The sequence below is a fragment of the Erpetoichthys calabaricus genome, chromosome 3 (assembly GCF_900747795.2).
Source record: "Erpetoichthys calabaricus chromosome 3, fErpCal1.3, whole genome shotgun sequence".
Classification (NCBI taxonomy): domain Eukaryota; kingdom Metazoa; phylum Chordata; class Cladistia; order Polypteriformes; family Polypteridae; genus Erpetoichthys; species Erpetoichthys calabaricus.
The window spans coordinates 277,572,470-277,599,917 of NC_041396.2; the positions used below are offsets into that span (position 1 = coordinate 277,572,470).

Below are 27,448 nucleotides of genomic sequence, written 5' to 3' on the forward strand. Positions count from 1 at the left end.
TTGGATAATATTAGTTCTGTTAATCAATGCAAATCTGGAATGCTGATACATATTTGATCAAATGTTATGTGATATTTCTAGATTGGCATTCTTAAAATTTTTCTTGCTGCAACACCTCCAGCAATTGAAATGTTGGAAATACTACAGTACTGTCTTGTAACAGTGGAACTATATAGAAAAGAGCAGAGCAGACTCTTTTTTTCTTAGGAGACTGTGTTCCTTTAATGTGGGTAGTGATATCCTTCACATCTTCTACAACTCTGTGATGGCCAGTGTGATTTTTTATATATATATATATATATATATATAAAAACACTGTGGTGTACTGGGTCAGTGACCAAGTGATGGCAGTTGAATCAACAAACCAATTAAAAGGCCAGGCCGGTTATGGGATACATTCTGGACTCCCTATAGGCAATGGTAAAGAAAATTAAAACAAAACTGAGTGCCATTATGAACAATGCTGCACATCAGCTCTCTGACACACTAACACTGAGGACTTTTAGCCAATGAATTATTCAGCAGAAGTGTGTCAAGAAATGCTATCGGTGCTCTTTTATACCAGCGGCAATACACCTGCATAATGCCTTACTGGGACTGTGACTGCCAAGTTTTCTTTATTTTAGTCATTCTGGCGTGTGTATGTTATTATTTATTTGTTATTTAATAAGCTTCTGTAAAAAGCTAAATTTCCCTCTTTAGGTACTGAACTCTTATTAGGCCCAAGTAAAGGTGATCTTTTTCTAACACCAACCAATTTTGAATTTAGGGGTTTTACCAAGTGTTTTTGTGAGAGTGTGTGTTTTAATTTTGCCTATGTATACTAATGCCTTTTTTTTTTTTTTTTTTAACTTAATTACTTTTATTGTAAGAACAGTGGTGTGGTTTGATATAGAATAAAATCTTTTTTGTTAATTTTTAATTTTCAGAAATTATACAGGTACATATAAATTCAGATTAAAATAATAACTTGCAAGTTCCATAAAACATAACGTGATGAAAAGAGGACAATAACTTACGAACATTTCCAAGTCAGAGTGAAAGCTCTTTTTCCCAAAAATCCATTGCCCTCGGTGAGTGGTTCCTGCAAAGTTTTGATCCTGGCATGGACTGACTCAAGAAGATGGAAGCTGTTACATTAGAGCCTACGTGAGCAGTGGGAGACTTCACATTGTTGCAGGCGTTAGCCATGGAAGAGGAGAGTGAGGCCAGGAGAAGGTACATAGAAGTGAAGCAACAAAGCCAGGAGCAATGTAACACTGGAGTGGGAAAATTGAAGTGCAGCATAGCATGGAGACTTGAGTTTTTCTCCTTTGTAACCCACGGTCCCAAAATCCCCTTTTTTCTTCTTGAGTACCACATACGTTGATAACTGCTACTTCCGTCTATAACTACGTTGATACGGACCTAGCTAGCAACAGATGAAAGATAATTTTGAGTTACGTTTTTTTTTTTTTTTAAAACTGTAATACAATTGCCACTTAAGCACAAGGTGTCCTGCCAGTGGGACACAGCTTTATTTCCAGGTTATTTGTGTATGATGCAGTAAACCCACAAGTGAATCAAAACCAATACAGTAATCCCTCCTCCATCGCGGGGGTTGCGTTCCAGAGCCACCCGCGAAATAAAATCCGCGAAGTAGAAACCATATGTTTATATGGTTATTTTTATATTGTCATGCTTGGGTCACAGATTTGCGCAGAAACACAGGAGGTTGTAGAGAGACGTTATTCAAACACTGCAAACAAACATTTGTCTCTCTTTCAAAAGTTTAAACTGTGCTCCATGACAAGACAGAGATGACAGTTCTGTCTCACAATTAAAAGAATGCAAGCATATCTTCCTCTTCAAAGGAGTGCGTGTCAGGAGCACAGAATGTCACATAGATAGAGAAAACAATCTCTAGCAAACAAATCAATAGGGCTTTTAAGTATGCGAAGTACCACGGCACAAAGCTGTTGAAGGCGGCAGCTCACACCCCCTCCGTCAGGAGCAGACAGAGAGAGAGAGAGAGAGAGTTTGTTTTTCAGTCAAAAATCAATACGTGCCCTTCGAGCTTTTAAGTATGCGAAGCACCGTTCAGCATGTCGTTTCAGGAAGCAGCTGCACAAAAGATAGCAACGTGAAGATAATCTTTCAGCATTTTTAGACGAGCGTCCGTATCGTCTAGGTGTGCGAACAGCCCCCCTGCTCAATCCCCATACGTTAGGATCAGAGAAAGTCAGCGCAAGATAGAGAGAAAAGTAAGCAATCTAGCTTCTCAGCCATCTGCCAAAAGCGTCCCTTGTATGAAATCAACTGGGCAAACCAACTGAGGAAGCATGTACCAGAAATTAAAAGACCCATTGTCCGCAGAAATCCGCGAACCAGCAAAAAATCCGCGATATATATTTAAATATGCTTACATATAAAATCCGCGATGGAGTGAAGCCGCGAAAGGCGAAGCGCGATATAGCGAGGGATCACTGTAATGGTATTTTTACATACCCAGGGTGTTTTCTTTCAATTAAATCATAAATTTCCCTGTTGTCTGCTTTCTTTAATTATTAAAATGCATGATTTGCACGCCTGTTACCTGAGGCGAGCAGCATGTCACCACCAAGTGAAGCTGCTTTTATCAAAGATCTCACGTATTTCAAGCCACGTACCATTGGAGAGCTAAGTTTCAGTACATTCACTAAGACAAGCCATTGTCTAAGATTGATCATTCATATTACTTGTCAAAGATGTGCGTAAAAGACTGGAAATAAAATAAAACTGATCACAGTTTTGACTCTATTGAGAACAACTTGTTTGAAGAAGATTATTGTGGTGTAATAAAGTCAAGTCAATTTTCTTCAGTTGAACAGATCTAAAACAGAAGCCATCTTAGTTGGTACATCACATCATCTTCGCTCTTCTACCATCACCAGTATTACTTTCTCTGGCCAAAATATTCCTCTTTCCACATCTGTTACTAATTTGGGTGTTAGAATGGACTCCCAACTTACTTTTGACACCCACATCAAATATCTCTGTAAGTCATCTTTTTACCATCTCAAGAACATCGCCAAACTCCGCCCATTACTCACCCTGGCAGATGCAGAGAAGCTCGTCCATGCCTTTGTCTCTTCCAGGCTGGATTACTGTAATGCACTCCTCATTGGGATTCCTGGCAAGAGTATCCAGAGACTCCAGTATATTCAGAACAGCGCTGCCAGGATCCTGATGAGGGTGCGAAAGTATGATCACATCACCCCAATCCTGAAAACCCTTCACTGGCTCCCTGTTTCATTCAGAATAGAGTACAAGGTCTCCCTTCTTACCCATCAGTGCATTTATGGACATGCCCCTCTTTATCTACAGGAACTCCTTACCCCCCATAACTCCTTACGTTCCCTCCGCTCTGTACTCACTAACACTCTTCAAGTCCCCAGAACTAAGCTCAGCAGCATGGGTGACAGGGCGTTTTCATCGGTGGCGCCGAGGCTGTGGAATGCCCTCCCTGATTACCTGAGAGCCCCACAGTCGACTGAGGCCTTTAAGCGAAACCTAAAAACTCATCTTTTTAGAAAGTCATTTTGTTAAAGTATTTTATAGACTCTTCTGTTCTTTTTTTTTATTTTATTATTCTATTTTTACTCTGTAGCACTTTGGGATTGCTAAAATATAAAGTGCAATATAAATAAAATTTATTATTATTATTATTATAAGTCAGTCCTCTTGCGCCGCTAATTGCCAAACACGTCAACCCTCTTTGATGTTCGATCTGAGGCTACCTATGTTTAAAGATAATATACTATAGTTAGTTTTAATAGGAAGAGATTGAAGTGAAGTACTGAAAAATGAGAATGAAGATTGCAAGGAGCTGATGCCAGGGCGTTGGAAGGGGTGCAGTGTCAGGCAATAAATAAATATATAGTGTTGCATTAACAGGGAAAATTTACTCAACCCTAACCACCTATGAAAAATACAAAAAAATCAAGCAATAGCTAAACCCCTTTATTCTACCCACACGTTCTCTCTACTACACCTCACATTTACCTGCTGTATAGGTAGAAATCCTCCCTAAACATTGTTGCTGTCTCTCTGCTTTGGAGACCCATATGAGGTAGCCAGGGGAAGCATGTGTTCCCTCAGAAAAGAAAATTTGCAGAGGTACCACTAACCACAAAAGAGTTTTCCTCGGTTTTGGTTTTCTAGCTCGGTTAGTTTAGAGGAGAAGGATGCAACTGGACACTTACCTTATTGGTCATGATAGCAAGCTCCCTAGAAATCTTTTTTGCTCACCCTTAACCTTGTTAACATCCTGGTAAATTGCATCATCTTCATCAGAAGAGGCCTTGCCTTGAGTTGGCTTCTTTTTCTTGCCAGTCTTGCAACTTCAAAATGGGTCCAGCCAAATGGCATTGCTGGATACCCCATTGAGAGACTGGTACGTGTGATATAATCATGTTATTCCTGAGAGGAAAATGCAAGTAAAATGGAGGGAAATGGCAAAGATCACAGGATGGCTGATTTCCCCCTCGTTTTGCAGTGTAATTGAAATTACTGAAAGGCAGTGAGAATTGGAAGAATGTATTTGCTTTGTGGGCAAGGAACAACTCGTAAATTTAAGAAATGAAGGCAAGTCGCATTTAAGGACTGCAGTTGCTAAAATCTTACAACTCCTCCTGAATCACTGTCCATGTCTAATTACAAGATTGCTTCCAAGTTTTGAAACTGATTTCAAGTCACGCATTTCAAGTAGCACAAAGTTAGGTTAATTTTCACGGCTAATCAATGTAAAGGATGCCAGAATGAGGATGGTTTCAAAATGTGAAAGTAAACAAACCACCATAGAAAACTTTGTTGCAGTATGCCGCCTTAAGACATTCACACAGAATTCAATAAAATAATTTCCGTCAAGATTGGATGTTGCAATGCTCTCCAAACTTCTCTCACAAAATACAGGGGTGGGCAAAAGTAGGTTTACAGTTGTTTGTAGAGAAAAAGACATAGTTGTATTAACTCAATAGCTTTATTAACTTTAAAAAGGCAAATAATACAAACAAATAATACAAGAATAAACTCTGTTTCATGTACTCACAACTATAAACCTGCTTTTGCCCACCCCAATATATGTGTGTTTACTATATAAATTCTCGTAACAAGTTGATGAAGGTAAAATAGAGCAAATACTTTTTTCTGCAATTAAACAGGTTTAATAACTAGAATATTGTGAAATAATTTCAGCACAAAATATAATCAGAGACAAATATTGGAATAACTCTCATCAAAATCTGTCCCTATCAGAACTAAATATTTTTAGGCATTCACCAGTATATTTTGCTTTTTGACTGTGTAGTTGTCTTTTGTCTAGGCAGGTAATGTCAATATTGGTGATTAGTTACAAATTTAATTTGAAATATTAGTTAACATTGAATACTTTGGAGATGAAATGCATGCAAGACAAACTGCTGCTGTTCCCCTGGTTTTGGATGGAACTTTGCTAAAACCCTACTTGGGGAAGTTGGGAGCATTACTTAAATATTATTAGGTAACGTACATTCTTTGTGCTATAAATTTTCTGTGCTGTTCTAAATTTTTCTTTATCCTGGAAAGATTAAAAAATAAAGGATTGTTAGTTGTGGGATGTGGAAATGTATAATGTAAATACCTAAACTTATCCCATATTCTTTTGCTTTGATAGGTACACCTTGTTGGAATTGATATATTCACTGGAAAAAAATATGAAGATATTTGTCCCTCAACCCATAACATGGATGTACCTAATATCAAGAGAAATGACTATCAGGTAATTAATTTTCTAGGCAAGGTTAAATAAAAAATAGCATATTTTGGTTTTAAATAGCAGATAAAAGTAATGTATATGACAATTATTTATTATTTAAGTGTTGGAAAGACAAAAATATTGAAGCATTCTGATTTTATATTATTTTACTAAGTGTTGTGTTCATTGCCTCTAACTTTTTAAACTTTTGTTATTTCAAAATATTTCTTTATTTTAACTTATTTTAAATTATATGTGGTTATTAAAGGATGTTTTGTAGGTACCACCAGACATTGAGCTATAGGATACTGAAAATATATCTTATCTAGATGCCTTGAAAAACCTGTTATTAAGCTACCATAAGCCATGAAGTAATTTGGCTTGCAGTGAAACAATTTTATAAATCTAAATACTATACTATTATTGTTTCCTTAATAATAGCTGATCGGCATCCAGGATGGTTACTTGTCTCTACTTCAAGACAGTGGAGAAGTGCGCGAAGACCTTAAGCTGCCTGAGGGGGAACTGGGAAAAGAAATGGAAGGCAAATTTGAAGCTGGAGAAGAGATTTTGGTAACAGTTTTTCCCCCGTTTCTGTTTTTGTTAAGAAGACTTCTTAACAAAATTTTTATTGTATAACTTTAGGTTTTCTTTTATTTATTTATTTTGTTTTTTCCAAAACCAGAAGATTACAGGGGCATTCAACAGATCAAACATATTATAATAACATATCAGATACAACTATTAACTTCAAATGAAATACAATGAAAGCAAAGAAAAAGTAAAAATACAAATCTTGCCTTTTTCAGTTTCATATGGTTTCAAGCCTCATTTAGGAGATACAATAATATAATTTACTAGGGTGGCAAGCCCCTGTTGCGGCCAGTCTGCCGCTCGCGTTGTGAAGAGGGGGGCTGAATGCATCCCAAGGAGATGCAGTTGCTCCTCTGAAACCCCCTTTTAAACAGTGATACAATGGGAAACAAATAGTTTTTTTTTAACCTCCTCTTTGCTCGATCAGCTGCTGGCTTGCTGCTGCTGCTGTGCTGCATGATCTGCATCTCATGCGGCACTTGAAACATTTAAAAGCCTGTACACCAGCTGTCCTACTCTTTGTCTTTTATTTTTGGCCCCGGGTGTGGTTAAATCTCTTAAGTCTCGTCTTGCATGACATGAGTTCTTGATATTTTTTAGTTGAGAATTTAAAAACCGAACAAGAATCTGAAAATCTAACATCACATTAAAGTTCGATAAATTCTGAAAAGAATGATGGTTTTAAAATAAGCCTGATTTAAAGTGTGACAAAAAATTGACATAAAATTGTTGCACTTTTAGGCTTAGGATTTTATATATAGAGAGTAGATTGATAAACACAAATATTGTAAAAATAGTTTTAAATGTAAAAAGAAATACAACTCATTTTCCAAAGGTTATCTGGGACAGAGACCAAGACATTTTCAAAATTCATACTGGTGGGATCCCAAGGTGTTCCCAGGCCATTTGGAAGACAAAGTCCTTAAAGCAGGCCCTGGGTGTTCCCTGGGTTCTCCTCTTAGCTGGCCATGCCCATAAAACCTTTTTCTTATTGAGGACCATGGCCTTGGATTTGGAGGAGCTGATCCTCATTGCTGCCTCTTCACACTCTGTTGCAAACCATCCCAATGCGTGCTGGAATTCACATTCTAATGAAGCCCACAGGACCATGTTGTCAGCAAAAAGCAGAGAAGCGGGTCTAAGGTCATAGAACTGGACACACTTTCCTCCCGGGATGCACCTTGATATCGTGTCCATGAAAATTTCAAATGGGATAGGAGACACAGCACAGCTCCTGTGGAGTCCCACACCCACTGAGCACAGTGATGTTTTTCAAGTATATAGACACAGATCTCACTGTGATTATTCAGGAACTGAATAGCCCCAATTAAGGGCCCTGGAACCCTGTACTCTCCCAGCACTCATTACAGATTCCCTCAATGAACACGGTCATATGCCTTCTCTCAAGCTCACAAAACACATGTAGACCAATCAGGTGTACTCCCATACGTCCTCAAGGATCCTCATAAGGGAAAAGAGCTGGTCCACTGGTCCATGGCCTGGATGGAATCCACATTGTTTCTTTTAGATCTGAAGTTCCAAGACTGGGTGGAGTCTCCTTTCCAGTACACTGGCATAAGTTTTGCCAGGATGACTGAGGAGCGTGATTCCTTTTACTTGGAGCACACCCTGTGGTTATCTTTTTTAAAAATGGGAACCAGTCTGCTACTCCAGGGGCACTGATCCTGATGATTATGCAACATTGAAATACATGTCATCCATATCACCCCATCTATATCCAGAACCTTCAGCATTTCTGGGCAGATATCATCTACTCAAACCCCTCCTGGGGCCTTGCCACTGTGGAGTTGCTTAACTACTTCAGTTTCTGGCTCTGCCTCCTCCACAGAGGGAGTATCCATTGGGTTCAGGGGCTCTTCAAAGTGTTCCTTCCACTGGCAGACTACATCCTGAATCTGGGTCAGCATTTCTCCACCCTTACTGAGAACAGTCTTGGTGAAGTCCCACTTTTCCCGTCTGAGTTACTGGACGATTTGCCAGAATCTTTTTTTAAGCATGATCAATAGTCGCTTTCGATGGTCTCTCCAAACTCCTCCCTTACCCGGGGTTTTGCTTCCCTGACCACCAAGTCTACAGCCCTTTTGGCCAGTTGGTAGCCCTCTGCTGCTTCAGGACTGTACTGTGCTAACCATACACAGAAGGCCTCCTTCTTCAGCCTAATGACATCCCTCACCTCTTATGTCCACCATTGTGTCCTTTGGTTGCCATCTCAAGAGGCACGTATGGCTTTTACGTTACAGCTCTTGGCAGCTGCTTCCAGAATATAGGGATTGAACTAAGCCCATTTGAATTATGTCCCCCGGAATACAGAAAAACCAAATTTGGATGTCAGAGTTGAAAGTGTTATGGACAGGGGCCTCCCTCAGATGTTCCCAGTCTACCCTCACTACTCACTTGAAATTTCCAGGTCTGTTCAGGAGCCTCTCCCGTCATCTGTCCCAACTCGCCACCTGGAGATGATCAGTTGACACCTCTGCTCCTCTCTTCACATGTATCGATAAAATATGGCCACAAATCTGACATTATAAAACTGATCATGGATTTTTGGCCTTAAGGGTTCTGGTACACCAATGAGCCAACTAAGGTTTGAACATAATGTTTGTTATGGACAAACCATGCCTAGCACATAATTCTAAAAACAAAACATTTCTTGGGTTCTAATCAGGCACGCCATTCCTCCCAATCATTTCTCTCCAGGTGTCTTTGTCATAACCCATGTGGGTGTTGAAGTCGCCAAGCAGAATGATAGGATCCCCAGCTGGAACCCTTTTCCAAGATTCCCTGTAGGAAGGTCTGGTACTCCGACCCATCATTTGGTGCATAGAGTAATCAGAGCCCCACCATCTCACACAGAAGCTGTCCTCTCATTTTGTGGGACAAACTCCAAACGGCATCAGCCAGGCAGGGGCTCAAGAAGAAGCCCACTCCTGCCTGACGTCTTCCCCCAATACAACTCCAAAATAAGAAGAGTCTAGCTTCCATCGAGATTTGGCACCATTCCCAAGCGACTGGGTGAATATGAGCCCAACTATATCTAGTTGGTAGCACTCTGCCTTACCCACCAACTCCAAGTCCTAACCCTCCCCACCCAAGAGGTGATATTCCACGTTCTAAGAGTCGGTTTATGTACCAGGGTTCCATCCCACCATAACCTCTGCCTTCAACTGCCAGCCAGGTCTCACACTTAGTCCCTATTCCTCCGTCAGGTGGTGGGCCCACAGGAGGTCAGTCTCACATCATGATTTCCGGCTGTGCCCAACTCTGACCTGTGGTAGATGCCCATCTGTGGGCATTCCCCTAAGGCTCAGCTCTAGGTGGGGTATTCTTTTTATACTTGTAGTTCTGCTTAATTGGGGGCCGTTAATCACTCTTTGCATGACCCTTTACCTGGGACCAGTTTGCCTTGAGAGACCCTGCCAGAAGCTTCTGCTCTGGACAACATAGCTCCCAGAGTAACAGGAGCACACAAACTGCTCCACAATGATAAAGTGATATGCCCAGAGGGGACTCGGCGGCCTCGTGGCCTGGAGCCCCTACAGATTTTATTTTTTTTCTCCAGCCTTCTGGAGTTTTTTTTGTTTTTTTCTGTCCACCCTGGCCATCGGACCTTACTCCTTTCTATGTTAACTAATGTTGTCTTATTTTAATTTCTTATTTTGTCTTTTATTTTTCTTCTCTTCATTATGTAAAGCACTTTGAGCTACTTTTTGTATGAAAATGTGCTATATAAATAAATGTTGTTGTTGTTGTTGATAGAGAAATTGAGATTGGAATGTTTGTTGCATGCTCGGGTATCTGGATTTTGGATATATGAAATCAAAATGTATATGAAAGAAAACCAAGCTATTTTAATGCAAAAAAATCATAACAATTGCATAAAAATTGGACATGGTAAAATTAATAATTTACAGTATCTTAAAGCAAAAATGGTGTCGCCTTGGTAGCTAAGTGTATTGGTTTTAAATAAATACTGTATATTAAAATTTACATATAGGAAGTAAAAAAATATAGTTGCATAAAATGAGGAGAAACTGGAATGTTTTGTTTAACAAAATTTTTGAAATTCTGCTACATTTTCAATTATTGTTTGTTGTCATGTGTACGTAATATATTGAAATTCTTATTTAATGTCTCCTTCAGACTATTGAAAGTCTAAACTGTAGTATTTACTGTAGCTGGGGACTTTTTACTAAAGATGTAATATTTGTCTAAGTTGATGCAATTCTGTAATTATTTTTGAAATGAAAATAACAGGATAATAGTTTGACTGATGTATGCATTTCAGATCACTGTTCTCTCTGCTATGAATGAAGAAGCAGCCGTTGCAATCAAGGCTATGGCAAAATAAATCTTGCAGGTAAGTCTAGAGATGTAATTGGTGTCTGTTAGGGTGAGTATAAAAGGAGATGCAGAATAAAGAAAAAATATAGCTGGCAAAGTAATGGTATATATAGAGAATTTATTCTGTTGTCTGTTCAGAAAAGAGAGGGTCTTATTTAACATACAATAATCAAATAGGAGGAAAAGATTAATTTAGTTGGAATAAAATGTAAAATGTTTACAATAATGCATCCCTTCCTTAATTGACTTGAATGCAGTCTAATCTGACTTTATTAGTCTGATTAAACAACACAAATATTGTAGTGCATGGAGAGTTTTAAAAACAGTTCCATGTAATTTAACTTTGCCATACTTTTTAACTGGGGAAGAAAATATTATAAAGTCAAGCATTTCTTCATGCTGCACAGTAGAACTTGTTTTACAAGAAATAAAACATTTTCTTTATAGTCTAAAACATATTGCAAGGCTTTCACAGCTGTTTCAAATCTGAATTTTCATTCCTTTATCTGTTTCATTCTTTTTTTACCTATATTTCTTTTTCATCTCTTTCTTTTTCTGTCTTGATCCTGCTGTTCAACTCTTCCCCTGTAAGGGATCGACCAAGAAATGAGTGGACCTGAATGAGAAGACAATACTCTAAAGCTGCAATTTCTCATTCTTTGTTAGTCCTGCACATGTGCACCTTTTGGGTGACAAAATTATATAACAAATGCTTGCACACCAAGGAAGTGCAAATACTTTCTTTTACTCATTTGCAACAAATTGAAGAATCAATGGGAAGAATTGGCCAAGAAAAATGAAATCCACCATGTTGGCTGCAGCAATGTCTTTGTTTAGCAATCTTTGCAGAACACTGCTGAAGTCATAATGGTGAAAATATTTGCTAACAGTTTTCCTTCAGATGCAGCTTTTAATATCTTACAATTTCTGCTGCTTTATTAATTGTTTAAAAGAAAAGAGTGGAGATTCTGGCTGCTAAAAGAAGAATTAAAACATCAGGACTCTGAATTTGGTTAATCCAGTATAGCAAGAAGTTATAAAAGTAGCATTACTTTTAATGCAGTTTTGTTTCCTTTTTTTTAAAGCAGCTAGTGCAGGGTGATCTATTTTTTTAAAAGATCAATCTATATTATTCAGGTCTTTTGCTTAGATTAAGGGGAAGAATAATGATTTCATTGACTGCCATGGACTACTGAGACCAGACATTAAAGCTTTTAAACCTCACCCCTTATTTATTGAAATAAAAGTAGATTAAAGTAATTGGTATATGACTGACACTTTGGCCTAACCTTTAATGTAATCAGGATGTTTCATAGAGAGCTGATCAGCCACACAGACCTCCTTCCCTCCCTCTCTCCAATTATGGAACAACTGATTGTACTGTACATCAGTTGGCCAAGATAGATTACACTGATTTTTATTTATTTTTATCCAAACTGTTTCAAGCTGAATTCTCATACCTTTTTTTTTTTAATCTTCCTGGCACATACCCATTCTGAAAGTTAACAGAGTTTAACAACAGTGTCTCACTCAAAGCCTAACCTGACTTTCAGTGTTTACATTAGTCACTGGTAGTATTATGTAGTAGATTTTGTAAGAGACTGGAATGCTTTGTGCTCACTGTATGCAAGTATTGATAATGATAAAAGAGAGCATACCAAGCTGAAATATTATACGTATATATAAAGTGTATGTGTGTATGTAGTAAAATAGCCATTAATCAGTAACCTCATACAATAAAAAAAAATATTCCGTAAAACTGTGATGACCATTGTATTTTTACATGTTGTGCATCATGCATGTTCCTTCTCGAGAGTCACATTAGGCTTATGTGTATTCTATATATCAACTGAGGAAGATATTCTTGTGATCAACTGTTTTAAAGATTTAAAGTCTGTTTACACAGTAAAACACTGCCAGACATCAAAAATCCATGTCACATTAAAAACAAATTACTCCATGTATTTTGACACTAACTGTGCTCTGATATATAGCCCAAATGGAGTATATGGGCTGTGGATGGTGTAGGGCACTTGCATACTCCACACATGTGCCTCACAATGAGTAATATCAGAGATCACTTTCTCTAAAACAAGCGGGAATATATAATTGTAGGTTATAGCCCTGTAATAGTCTTTTGAGTCTACAATATGTCTCTAGTAAGTCCAATCTGACCCAAATGCTTAGAAGTCGCTGTTGATAAACGGCTAAGTTCTATTTTGCATTGATAGGTTTAGGGACTTCTCATCTAAGAATATTTGATTTAGGTGTAGGTCAGCCAAGTGTATCTGCACATAAAACATGCACAGAACAACAGTGCAAGCAGGTGTCTGAACATGATATGAATTATCCAGGATAATATAAAGCACTGGACTGATAACTTCAGCTTCTGATACTACAACAAAGCTGCCTAGTGTATGCACTAATGTACAACTTTTGGAAATTATGTAAGACTTGTTAATTAAAAAAATTTCTATAGCTCCAATGGTTTTACTGAAAGCAAAATGTTCTCTGGAGATGTGTTCTTCTTTTGGTATTCTCATGTTTAATCTGGGATTGAACTGAACTAACTTGGAAATGGACATAGAGGAAGGGCCCAGTTCTTTAACATCTAGAGTGGTGTCGCACATTATAGGTGCAAGTCATGGCCAGTAAGACTTAAATATCAGAAAAACCAGGGGCATTAAAGGGGGTACCTGAAATAACTAGGCATATACAGCATCTGTAATCTTGTCAGGATTTTAGCAAACCCTGGAATTCACTAAACTAGTGATTTCAGAAATATATTTAATTTCAATAACTGTTCTTATTTATGCAATGCTCTTAAATGGTGCTTTTCACATTTTTAAATATTATTACAATACTATACCCACAAGTGTTTTATCATCACACCTTTTAGGAAACTGTATATTTTTCACTATCAGTAACAATTTTGTTTAGCTTAATAGGTGATGTGCCCAGTCTGTAATCTGAAGGAGATCACTGCTTTTCCAATAAACCTGAAATTCCTCTTAATATACAACTCTTGATTTAACATGAAATGAATAATTAAATTCATACTTGATTAGGCCTTTATGAAACACCCTGTATGATCAGCAAATCAAATGGCTATTAATGTTTTTACATGGAAGAAGCCAATCAATATACTGTACATTAAATTGGTTGTTTTGTTTAAGGGTTTACATTTCAATTTTGGTTTGGGGGTGGGGGTTAGGAGCAGCGTACAATGTGTAAGTTGATGAAAACTTTCTACTTTGTTTGACAAAATGACCTGTACTTCTGAATCCCCAGACCTTAATAAAAAATCTCTATGGAGACCTCACTTCTTATGGCATTCTTTATTTATTTATTTTTATAAACCATGACATGCATCTTGTGCCATTTTTGATAAACGCCAAGGGTAAGACTGTCCTTCAATATTGTGACGCTGAAGATATTAAAAGCATGTTATATGAGCTAAATTCAAACTAAGGAAGTTGGTCCACATTTAATGATGTTAATAATGAGAAAGTTAATGATCAGATACATTATATATAATGGCTTTCATAGAAAGCAAGATTACACAGGGTATACAAAATGATTGACTAAGTTTCATGCTGTTTTACACGATTGAAACAGTTTGTATGTATTATTATAGAGCTCCCAATATGAAAAATGCACAATAGAAAATAAAAAAGAAATCTGTATCTTCGTCCTTGCAAACAGCACTGTCATGTGTGAATTTCTAAGTATTCTTGCTTCTTTTTCAGTTTACTTTTTATATATTGTAGGTGGAGTGGTGGCTCTGAGGCTAGGGATCTGCACTGGCAATCGGAAGGTTGCCGGTTCGAATCCCGTAAATACCAATAGGGACTCTGCGCTGTTGGGCCCTTGAGCAAGGCCCTTAACCTGCAATTGCTGAGCGCTTTGAGTAGTGAGAAAAGTGCTATATAAATACAAAGAATTATTATATCATACTTTTCAATTTTGTAGGTCAAAGGTGTTGTATAGGTTTTATGAACATAATTAAACAAACAACAAAGTAACATTTAGAACAAACAAACATTATTGCATATTGTGTGAAGTATACCTACACACACTTAATACCCTACCCATACATAATTTTTATACAAGATTCTTAATATTTCTGATGATAAATGGTTAGACACAGAAGGGATGAATGAAAAATGAACCATCAAAACTGGTTTCATGGTCATTAAAGAGCTGTATGAACAGTCTCATCAGCTGTCCTGTCAAGAGTATGCTGTGCTAAAATACTGAGTCTGTAGCCTTGATTTAAACTTTGGGGATACTAATCGTTTGACGTATTACGGAAACACTACAGAAGGCTGTGTGCAACAATTTAAATTCTGTGTTTAATTAGTGCCCAGTTCTAAAAATACAATCGTACATAAAACATGCAGACAACATTTTTCATCTGATATCAGTATGCCAGACAACTGAGATTCTTTGATGCCATCTTTTTGCAGTTCCAAAAACTTACAATGTCATTGGTGAATGCTTACTGAACTATTCTTGAAGTTGTGCTGCTTTCTTCCCCTATTGTCAGATGTTATATTTTTCATGTCTTTTTGATTATTGTGTTTGCTTTGTTAATATGTTTTTGTTTTTACCACCATTTTTTGTTTAGTTTGCCTTTTGTTGCATCACATGGTTCCTGGAAGTGGGGTTGACTAATGTCTCAGCACCTTGTGTCGTATATAAAATATGGTGGTGACCATTCTGTGTCCTAGGTTTATGAATTAAAAAAAAAAAAAAAAAAAAAAACACATTTCATGTCTGTGATTACTTTAAAAGATCTTTGATTGCAAATCATTGTGTGTGTATTTTGACCTTAGACCATTTAGACTGGGCTTTTGTTTTGTGCTGTTCCGTGTCTGTCCTGGCAGAATTCATTAAAAGACATATTCATTTTTGATAACTTGTCTCTCCTCTCTTGAATTTCAATCGGCCATAACTACATACTGAATTATATCGGATTAATGTGAATTACTTTCTTAATTTACCTGTAAAATGCCTTATGGTGGTGTGCTTTACGGAAGATGTTTTATAAAATGTATTTATACATTAAAAATCAAGAGAAAAAACAATTCTTCATATTGTCACTTTCATTATTCATTTTCTGTAAGGGGGTATTTGACATTCTGATAAGTTGTCCAACTATTTTTATTTTTTTTAACAATTTATTAGGCAGCAGTAGAAACTTTTGCACCATTGTCCTGCTAGTCAGTCAATCTGTATATTATATTGTGGCATTAAAGCTAGCTTTACTCTATAGACTCTACTTCATTGGGTCCTTGAGCAAGGCCCTTAACCTGCAATTGCTCCATCCTGGATAGGACGTTAAGCTGCATCCAGCCCTGCATGTAGGCCCCCCAACTTGCAGGGAAAACCTGGGGGTTGGTGGCAGAATTGGCACTTAAGCCACCATAAAAAAACTCACATTTGTTCCATTCCATCTGAACTAGTGTGGTGCTGAGGTGTCACCCATTGCATGGCTGCACTCAGGGCCTAATCTGGGATCCTGAGTTGGTTTGTTATGTGGTGGGTGCGGCAATGCGCTGTATCAGCGTGTGCTAACCTTTCTCTTACTAGGTTTACTTTGTAAAATTGTGAATGTGTATTCTGGGGTCCTTGCTCGAACAGTAGCAGAGTTTCAAAGATGGTGTCTGGCAAACAGTGGTAACAGGTGACCTGAGGGATAATGTTGTAGTGCTTTATTTCAAGGCACTGGTGTTGACTATTTTGTACAATAATTTGCAATAGCCTTTTAATAATTTTCATAACCTTTTCAATATCACATGGCTGAAATTGATTTCACAGACGGCAAGACTCCAACTCGAGTGACATACAGATTAATGTGCTATTGTTAGTTTGAACTGCTTAATGTGGAAGGTCTGTGGCTACTTGTAGTTTGCATTTTTTATACAAATATTTCAGAGTAGCACCAAATGAAGACTGAAAACGTGTGCTGAACTCTTGCACTAAAATTGCTGACTGCATCTACGTACGTTAAGGTAGTGGATTAATGTGGCACTTTGCCCATACTGTAAATAATAATGTCAGAAATATAGAATCAGTATAATATAAATATATAAGAAATACTGAGTACATGTTTAATCACTGTAGCATAAGTGTCACCGTGCCATCTTTTATACATTTCTGCATAAGTTGCTTGTATTAACATTTTTTAGGCATTAATATCACCACACTTACCTGGTTTGATTTCAATTGAAAGCTGAGCTGCAGCGGCTGAGGTTTGTGCAAGATGCTGTGGAGCCACATATGGATGAGGTGGAGCATACAGGTATAACTAGAATTTGCCAAGCATTCTAGTAAACTGGAAGGTACTTTCCTTGTATGGAGATGCATGAATAAATAATATCATTAGCAAACTGAAATACACATTTAACATCATACCTTCCTTATATGGTAAGGCTGTCAGTCAGCCCCATCTTGTGTCCTGCAGCAAGGTGTACTTGCTTTATTCAGTGCACACAACTACTGGTGTGTAAGTTTTGCCATCGGCACTGGCTGTTGAACAAGTAAAAGAAAAATTATATACTGTATAAAAAAAAAATACTGCTCAAAGTAAAACTGAAATAGTAAATTAATTGTAGTCACATATAATATTTTTAAATTTTAAGACAGTTTTCAAATTTGCCATTGTTTGTCAATAGGAGATTTTGAGATTTCAAAAAAATGCACACTGTGCTGCATTTATAAATATCGTAAAATTGACTGGTCCCAAGAAATTTCCTTGACAAGGAATTCTGCCAAATTTTAACAAAATCAGTCCACTGGTTAGAGTTTAGTTGTGCAAACAGATGAAATTACAGATAGACAGGGCTGTTGAAATAGGTGCTTTTCACATTATGTGCGATTGCACATAAAATAAAAAAACAAGAATATAATCATTAATTTATAAAAACAGAAAAACATAAAAGAACTCTCTACTTTAGCTCAGTCTTGTGATTTGTACTTTATGGAAGCATACATTTTCAAAGTGCATTAATGTAGAATTAAATAAATAACCTGGGGCCTCTTGTATACACACATAAATGTTGGGTACACCCGTTTCCATGCTCACTTCAAGATGTATAAAAACTTGTGTAAAGTCACACACATTATCACACCAGCCTTAACCTGTGTGTATGCAACTTTCCACTTGGTTTTGGAAACTGGCGGCACCCAGTGTCAAAGCAGTGCTACTGTTCTTGGGTAGTTTCTCATTCTTTTTTAGATTTGCATCCCTGATGCGGCTTTTTCAAACACAATGAAATTAACCAAATATTGTTTATAAATTTAAGGCACCTGATTGTAATCGACGTGTACCAATATAATAGTACACTGAATGGCCAAACTATTCCAAATACCACAGCTGCTTTAGCATTGTTACTCTCAGAGCATTTTAACCTGTTGTATCTGAGTGTGGAATCACAGCTGAGCAGCAGCTGATCGGAAAGCTTTACGGTGGGTTGTGTTGAGAGCACAGAGGATTATAGGGATGCAGCACCTACCCTGGAGAACATTTATAGCACACCCTGCCTCAGCCATGTGCTGTCTATTTGAACTTCTCCCATTCGGCAAATGCTTCAGAAGTTTTCCTGTAGGGACCTCGAGGTTCAAAAACAGTTTCATCCCAAGAGCTATAAACGCTCTCAATCAGTCCATAAAGTGCTCTTGGTAGAACTGTTTGCACTTATAATTACAATTACCTCACAGTAAACTTGCACTACAGTTGTAATATTGCAGAACCTGAGCCACTTTATGAACCATTTGCACTATATGTACATGTATATTGTACTTATGGTTTCATATTGCATTTTTTTATTGTATTATTTTATAGGAAAATAAGTTTAGGAGGAATCTCAATGTACCATACAATAACAATAGAGTAATTCAATAGGACAGCGCGTATTTACAGATGATAGTGACTAGCTTCTATGTCGATTTTAGATTTCCAAGATCTTCTTGGAGCTCTTGATATCATTCATCCATCCATCCATTTTCCAACCCGCTGAATCCGAACACAGGGTCACGGGGGTCTGCTGGAGCCAATCCCAGCCAACACAGGGCACAAGGCAGGAAACAATCCTGGGCAGGGTGCCAACCCACCGCAGGACATACACAAACACACCAAGCACACACTAGGGCCAATTTAGAATCGCCAATCCACCTAACCTGCATGTCTTTGGACTGTGGGAGGAAACCAGAGCGCCCGGAGGAAACCCACGCAGACACGGGGAGAACATGCAAACTCCACGCAGGGAGGACCCAGGAATCGAACCCAGGTCCCCAGATCTCCCAACTGCGAGGCAGCAGCGCTACCCACTGCGCCACCGTGCCGCCTCTTGATATCATTTTTAAGATGAAATACATTAAAGTATGTATATTACATTATACAGATAAATTTTTAACTTCATTTAAATAATGTATACTGTTAATAATTAAAGTGGTAGTGGTAGTGATGAGCTGGCCTCGCGCTGTATGCTTGCTGGGACTGGATGGATAGAATAATTAAACAGGTACTATGAAGATATTTCAATGTTCCTTAAAAATTTTGAAGAATCTGCATTCTTAGCCTACAGATGGTCTGACATTTATTAAAGAGCTTATTGTGTGGCGATTGGTTACGTGGAGAAAGAAAAACAAGGACAGAAATTTTGGGTTGGTATGTTTGAAAGAGACAGTAGTGCTGCATTAAATTATTTCATCATGGGTCGTGCACATCCCAGCAAGCATCTTGCAGGAGGCAGGAACAATCTCTTGACGGGGCGACAGCTCATTGCTACCAATGTACCACTGGTCATCAGTATTACACATGAAAACGCTTAGTGATACTTTGCATGCTAACTATCTATAGGACTCTGAAGAAAATACTACATACAAATCATGCTTTACACAGTACACAGCATTTTGTAGAAAGTAATACAGGGTCTATTAATGAAATTAAAAGAAAAAAATCTTACCAGGTAAAATGAGTGAAAATGGCAAATACAGAAGAAACTGTTATGCAACCTTTGAATTGTAATAGAATTTTATTTTTGCATAGAGCGCTTCACATTACATGGCTTAGATTAATTACTTAAAAGACAATAAAAATGTACAAGTATATACACATCCTGAATACTTGGTGGAAAACCAGAACAGGAAAACATAGAAATGGGGAATCTTGAAGGAAAACAAACCCCTGCCAGTTTCAAGCCTGTGGAGGTTATGTGAAAGAATGACTTGAGTGGGTCCAAGGCAAGAATCAAAGTATAACAATGTCACCTTTGAAGGTATATCCCATAGTAACAGACAGTATAAGGATAAAGGTGAGTGAAAACAGTTGCTTTGTTAGAGGTTTCTGCCAGAGCTTGTTAGAGACAAGGATTTTTCTCCCCTTTTTCTGAGTGGATATATTTAAAATTGTTTTGCCAAGTGAAACTTCAGCATAAAATAATGTAATTAAAATAACACCACAAAGATGTTTTTCCTTTTTAGTGCTACCATGTAAAGACTTGCAGCAGCAATGATTAATTTTTACTAGGTGACAAAGAAAGTAAGATTGACATTTATTAACCAACCCCCACCAAATAAGATTTTTAACAGGACGTATTATGAAAGATTTTAACTATTTTAAAACAGAATTTTGAGGAAAATTTTGTGACAGAAACAGTTTCTTGTAAACTGGGATTCCTTGTACACATCTCCAAAAACTATTCCTTATACTTAAATCTGCATGGATTAAGGTATGGCTAATGTTAAAATTTAAACAAAATAAAATCATTTTAGAAGTACCATGGAACTTTACCAGCAACAAATCTCACTTCTCTGAGGAAATAGGATGAAATACAACACAAAGATTAAAGCAGGATATGGGCTAGTATAGTTTGCTACTGATGTGATTATGAAGCAATCTGAACTAAAAGCACTCAAACAAACTCATGCACAGTCCCAAGTTATCCATGATCATCCTTGTGCAGTGGTTACTTGCTGTGATAAAAACGCTGTCCCGTCTGAGTGTGAGTCAAGTAGGCATGGCGGGGGGCAGGCTGAGATGAGCTCTGAAAGGTAGCCTAAATAAAGTAGAGATACCATTAGATTTACTTCTGTTACATTATAGTGCTGTACAAAGTGCAGCATGCAGTATCATTTCTTTATTGAAAAGGAAATTGCTGTTTTCCACATGTTGTATATAGGAATTCCTAGACTGTATGTTTTATACACAATACACTGTATATTCTTTTGGTTTCAGTTGTTTAATTCAGAATATCCCAGAATATTCAGATTGCTTGTTTTATGAAATCAGTATGGTTATAAAACTAGCTTCATTTATAGTTTGATTTAAAAGGATTTGTTGTGAGGATTTGCTACTTCTTGACCTTCCCAGACCTACAACAATTATTCTTAAGATTTTTGCTTTTTATTATAAAATACTAATTTTTACAAAGTTGCACTCAAAAGTAGTAGTACTAGAAAACAGGTGTGACTGTGAACATTACCAGGAATGCAAATGATCATTGCAAATCAGCATTGCCATTACCAGGTGAATACCATAAAGGACTAGATCATGAGTCCTTTATGGATGCCTGTACTGCTAAAACTGTACACCCAGAATGCCTCAGTGATGCTCAACTGATTTAATCGGAGAGCAGCAAATATTTAATTTTTGTAAGGACGGTCATATTGTGGCATACTGTATACTGACCATAGAAATGTGACTGTCTAAAGATACTGGTGAAGAGTCTAAACAAAGCCTTCTGAGACCCGTGGAAATGTTGTACCACAGAATGCCCAGTAAATGATGAAACAGAATTTATTCCAGATGCCACACTATAGTTCGCTTTTTCCACTCCGTCTCTTATTAAGGAACCAATCATGATGACAGAACAGGCAGATGTTATATCATGCCTGTACCTGATGCCCCCCTTCAGGCCAGTTTTTATTTTAAATACAAGCCATGATTATGTGCAATTTATCCTAATTTGTTGCATTTTAAAATTTATTGATTAACTTTTTATATAAATATGACTGAAATATGTCTTTTGCCTTTATGTAATCTTGGTTTCAGGCCTCTTTCCACATTACATAAATGATTCTTGCAACCTTGACAACTTAAATCAATAGGTGGCAGCACTTCCTGGATTCTCCATTTGAACAGGATATAAGAATTTTATATTTTGCTCACAAGGGATGCATATAAAACTGATAATTGTGTAGTTATATCTTGAAACAAAACTATCACATAACAAAAGTTTATTTTCTGTTTATGTAAAGGTTTGATTCTTTACAATAATGCTGATACTTGTGTTAAAAATGTTCTGTAAATCTGTAAAATAAGAATATAATGTAGGTAAAATGATAATACTCACGCCATGGGAAGGCTGTGGGGTTGTTCCATGAGTGAAACTTCCTGGAGAGGCAGGCCTGGGTGGATGAGCATATGGCAAACCAGTCTGTTCAAAAAGAAACAAAAGCAAACATTAAGACTGAGCTTGGTCTGTTATTCATCACTTGGAGAGGCAAGTAAAAGTGTAATATCCATAGCAGCTTAGAGATTTTACAACAAAAAAAAAAAAGGTTAAAGTTCACCTTAAGAAAATTATTAATTAGAATATACATATTGGGGGGAAAAAAACTTTTGCAAGTATGAAATCAGTTTTCAGAAAAGAATTTGCCTCCAACTTTCTGCTGGCACTTGCTCAAATGTCTAGTATATGAGATCTTACTGGATACATTTACAGCAGTGAGCCTCTCCATTGAGGTTCATTAGTAGCTTATCAGGCATGCTACCCCAGTTTCTTTATCTTAAGAATTCAAATTTCTGGACCATCCCAGTAATGGTCTTTTAAACTGGATGATTCAAAGTAAAGGGCAAACACAACAGGGAAGAAGTGGGATCAAGGATGGGGTTAAATGACACCTGAACACCTGGTTTATATACTGTATCTATACATCAAGACTACTTATAAAAAGAATTATGATTGCCAAGTCTTGACTGATTGCTGTTTAGATAATAAAAAGTGGTTCATATATATCCACTAATACAAACATGACTCCCACTGCATAGTTGTTTCTGCCTTTTAAAACTGTGTGTGAAACCAAAATAGATTAGTTTTTAAAGTATTTAAGAGTTTGCAGAAAGAAAGGGAGGATGGCTTTGTTTACAGCCATGTTTATTACAGGCCTAAAGATTGATTATAGGCCCCCAAAAATCAGTCAATTCAACATTTAAACATCTGTGGACTCTAGTTAAACCTAAAGTGAAATATTAAACAAAGAGACTACTGTGTCACAGATGTCTTATTTCTAAGCTTAATGTGTAGCCATTGCAGGTGTTTGATCCTTCTATTTGCTATGAAAGATACAAGCCACAGAGCAGCTAGCGTCCAGTTCCATAGAGAATTAAAATTTATCCAGGAATCTTGGAACCTTAAATGACTTATTCCTATACCTCACCTTAGTGGGGGGGATCTGCACAGTTATATTAGGGGTGGGCAAAAGGCTGGAATTGGGGTGAAGAGCCTGGGGATGCATTGGCCGCAGAGTACCCTGTAACAAAAGAAAGCCCAAGACAATTATTGGAAATACTGGTCCTTGAATTCTAGATGACTCTGTCTGTCGGGATGCTGTCTTCCACTTCTTGAATATTTAACTTAGTAAACTGTTGATTTTCAGTTGTATAAATAGTCCACGTATGAGTATAGGGTACAGAGGAGCTGAAGGATATTGGGGTATAGGGAAACAGTAGAAGTTTAGATTAGTTACTAACTATAATGTAGCCAGATATTGTTACATAAGACATTAACAAATGGTTCTTTTGATCATAACATTTACAAAACATCAGTTGGTATTTATTTCTGCAATATGGCATACTAAAATACCTTACTTTGGTGGATTAAGTTCATCGGTATTGTATATACTCCAGTATAAGGCTTGTGAATCCCTAATTAATGCTTTAGAGCTTAAGACCAAATGAAGTGCTTATATTCATAAGTAATTTTCTCATCCTATCACAAGCTCTTAATACACTACATTGCACATAACGAACCACTTTACTGATGCTTTGTAAGTGTTAAGACCAAAAGAAGCCTTTGTTAAAATCTTATTACCTAACACTAAATGATGCATTACAGGTAGTACCTAATCTAAAGTGTTACAGAGAAAACACAGATGTATTATAGTTTGATATTATAGTTATATAAAATACATTTCTCAAATTCAACTGTAACATCTAAATGATGTAATTCTGAAAATAATCCATAATCTGATCCCTTTAAAAAACGGCCTTCTATCCCTTCCAACAGACAAATGTCGACACTGCGAAAGTCAGCTTTATGACTCTTGTGGTATTTGCCTGCTGTATTGTATCAGTGTATACAGTAATCCCTCCTCCATCGCGGGGGTTGCGTTCCAGAGCCACCCGCGAAATAAGAAAATCCGCGAAGTAGAAACCATATGTTTATATGGTTATTTTTATATTGTCATGCTTGGGTCACAGATTTGCGCAGAAACACAGGAGGTTGTAGAGAGACAGGAACGTTATTCAAACACTGCAAACAAACATTTGTCTCTTTTTCAAAAGTTTAAACTGTGCTCCATGACAAGACAAGGATGACAGTTCCGTCTCACAATTAAAAGAATGCAAACATATCTTCCTCTTCAAAGGAGTGCGCGTCAGGAGCACAGAATGTCAGAGAGAGACAGAGAAAAGCAAACAAATCAATAGGGCTGTTTGTCTTTTAAGTATGCGAAGCACCGCGGCACAAAGCTGTTGAAGGCGGCAGCTCACACCCCCTCTGTCAGGAGCAGACATAGAGAGAGAGACACAGAGAAAAACAAACAAGCAAAAATCAATACGTGCCCTTCGAGCTTTTAAGTATGCGAAGCACCGTGCAGCATGTCGCTTCACGAAGCAGCTGCACAGAAGGTAGCAACGTGAAGATAATCTTTCAGCATTTTTAGACGAGCGTCCGTATCGTCTAGGTGTGCAAACAGTCCCCCTGCTCAACCCCCCTACGTCAGGATCAGAGAAAGTCAGCGCGAGAGAGAGAGAAAAGTAAGTTGGGTAGCTTCTCAGCCATCTGCCAATAGCGTCCCTTGTATGAAATCAACTGGGCAAACCAACTGAGGAAGCATGTACCAGAAATTAAAAGACCCATTGTCCGCAGAAATCCGCGAACCAGCAAAAAATCCACGATATATATTTAAATATGCTTACATATAAAATCCGCGATAGAGTGAAGCCGCGAAAGGCGAAGCGCGATATAGCGAGGGATCACTGTATAGCTTCTTTTTGAGAAATGCAATGAGTTAAAATCAGTCTGGTGGTAAGGTAGGTAGTGCACAAAGATACTGGTGTAATCACTGCCTCGGTCTCCCTACTTGCCTGGGCAACATAACGTTTAACATAATTATGTGCACCAGTTGTAAATGATATACATAAACAATTATAATTAAAAATTGAGCTTATGCAGTCATGTAAAAAAGAAAATACACCTTCTTTCAATTCTAAGATTTTATGTATCGGGGCATAATAAAATCATCTGGTCCTTAGCAGGTTTTAAAATTCGGTAAATACAACCTCAGATAAACAACAACACCTGACATAATACGCCATGTCATTATTTAACAAAAACTAAGCCAAAATGCAGAGGCAATGTGTGAAAAATTAAGTACACTGCTTCCATAGGAATTAAAGAGAGAAAGTTATCAGCCAGGTGCTGCAAATCAAATGCACTTGATTAGTTGATCATTAGCACATGTGACCACCTCAATAAACGCGGAACTTTTGGCGGTTTGCTGGTCTGGAACATTCAGGGGTGTGTTATCACAATGCCAAGGAGGAAAGACATCAGCTATGATCTTAGAGAAACATTGTTGCTGCCCATCCATCTAGGAAGGGTTATAAGGCCATTGCCAAACTATTTGAAGCTCATCATTCTACAGTGAGAAAGATTATTCAAAAGAAGAAACCACTCAAGACAGTTTCCAGTCTTCTCAGGAGTGGACGTCCCAGGAAATTCACCCCAAATTCAGACCGTGCAATTCTCAGAGAAATTGCAAAAAACCTAAGAGCTACATCACAGACTCTATAGGCCTCAGCATGTTAAATGTTCAAGTTCACGACAGTACAATTAGAAAAAGACTGAATAGGTATGGCTTGTTTGGAAGGGTTGCCAGGAGAAAGCCTCTTCTATCTAAAAAAAATGGCAGCACAGTTTAGGTTGGCAAAGTTGCAGCTGAACAAACCACAACTGGACAGACAAGATCAAGGTGGAGATATCTGGCCATAATGCATGGTGCCACGTTTGGCAAAAACCAAACATGGCATATCAGCACAAACCCCTCATACCAGCTGTCAAGCACAGTGGTCAAAGGGTGAAGATTCTGGCTTCTTTTCTAGCCACAGGACCTGCGTACCTTGCAGTCATTGAGTCGACCATGAACTTCTCTGTATACCAAAGTATTCTAGAGTCAAATGTGAGGCTAACTGTCTGACAGGTACAGTTTAGCTGAAACTGGGTCATGCAACAGGACAATGATCCCAAGAACACCTGCAAATCTACAGCAGAATGGCTAAAAAAGAAAAGAATCAAGGTGTTGCAATGGCCCAGTCAAAGTCCAAACCTCAACCTGATTGAAATACTGTGGCGGGACCATAAAAGAGCTGTGCATAAATGAATGCCCACAAACCTCAATGAACTGGAGCAATGCTGTAAAGGAGATTGGGCCAAAATTCCACCACAGCAATGCGAGAGACTGATAACAGTCATAAGGAAAATTATTACTTCAAGTTATAGCTGCTAAAGGTGGCTCTACAAGCTATTAAATCATTGGGTGTACTTAGCTTTTCACACATGGCTTCATTTATGTTAAATAAATAACATGGTGGAATCTGTTGCACGTTGTTTTACACCTGAGGTTAGATTTAAATAATTTTACAACCTGCAATATATGCAAAACCACAGAACTGTAAGAGGGTGTACTTTCTTTTTCACATAGCTCTAAGTCACCTTGGTTAATGGTGTCTTCCAATATACAAACTATTACCACAAGAATGGCTTCTTATGATCTTAAAACATCTATTTAACAAATTAAGTCCCTGATTATTTTGTTGTAGCTTTAAACGCAATTTTTCCATTTGTATCGGCCAGATTCCAGTCCCCCCCCCCCCCCCCCCCCCCTAATATTTTTGAAAAGGTTCACTAGAATCATCTGTGAAATTTCATGGCTTATTTGGTTCTTGTTCTGTAAGTGGACCCTAGGCAGACAAAAATGGTTTTGCTAATGAAAATTATTTTAACCCTTTCCACATCTGCAGGTCAGATTTGTGTTAGAAATCAGTAAAAGCACCCAAAATGTCATCAGTTAAGGACCTAAAAAGCTTTGTGTGTCTTTCTCACATTTCCCCAAATTAATGAACATTTAAAAAAAAAAATTGAACATCACATAATTTGTGCAGCATCTAAAAATCTTTACCTTGCCATGTCTTTTGGGTCAATTTTGACCCACTATAGACTTTAAAGGATTTTTAGGGCATTTTTGGTAGTTTGTTGACAACCCACTTAAACATACTAAATGTTACAAAAAGCAAAAAAGTTTCTAAATGTCACATTTGTGTACAGCTGCTACATATTACAGTACACTGACATATCCTTCACGTAGATTTTGACCCACAATATTTATACAGTATATGGCTTTGTTACACTGTAAAAGCTACATTTCTCCATTGAACAAATAAAGATCTGT

The 27,448-nt window shown here is 37.6% G+C and overlaps 2 protein-coding genes across 4 annotated transcripts in view; one reads left to right on the plus strand and one right to left on the minus strand.

Moving 5' to 3' along the window:
- LOC114649003 (eukaryotic translation initiation factor 5A-1) overlaps positions 1-14,026 on the plus strand; it is a 44,620-nt gene extending 30,594 nt beyond the window's left edge. Inside the window, exons 3-6 of the mRNA XM_028798396.2 lie at positions 5,672-5,776; positions 6,194-6,325; positions 10,653-10,724; positions 11,301-14,026. Of these exons, the coding sequence (XP_028654229.1) occupies positions 5,672-5,776; positions 6,194-6,325; positions 10,653-10,715 (300 nt within the window). The 3' untranslated portion in view covers positions 10,716-10,724; positions 11,301-14,026. The remainder of the gene's footprint in view (positions 1-5,671; positions 5,777-6,193; positions 6,326-10,652; positions 10,725-11,300) is intronic.
- A 5,704-nt stretch (positions 14,027-19,730) lies between these two features.
- Positions 19,731-27,448, minus strand: part of gps2 (G protein pathway suppressor 2) — a 40,884-nt gene continuing 33,166 nt past the window's right edge. For 2 of the 3 annotated variants that reach the window (XM_028798394.2, XM_028798393.2), the window contains exons 10-12: positions 23,156-23,248; positions 22,069-22,152; positions 19,731-20,772 (exon numbers count right to left, since the gene is read on the minus strand). In XM_028798394.2, the coding sequence (XP_028654227.1) occupies positions 20,683-20,772; positions 22,069-22,152; positions 23,156-23,248 (267 nt within the window). In that variant the 3' untranslated portion in view covers positions 19,731-20,682. The remainder of the gene's footprint in view (positions 20,773-22,068; positions 22,153-23,155; positions 23,249-27,448) is intronic. The other variant, XM_028798395.2, reaches the window with a different exon arrangement.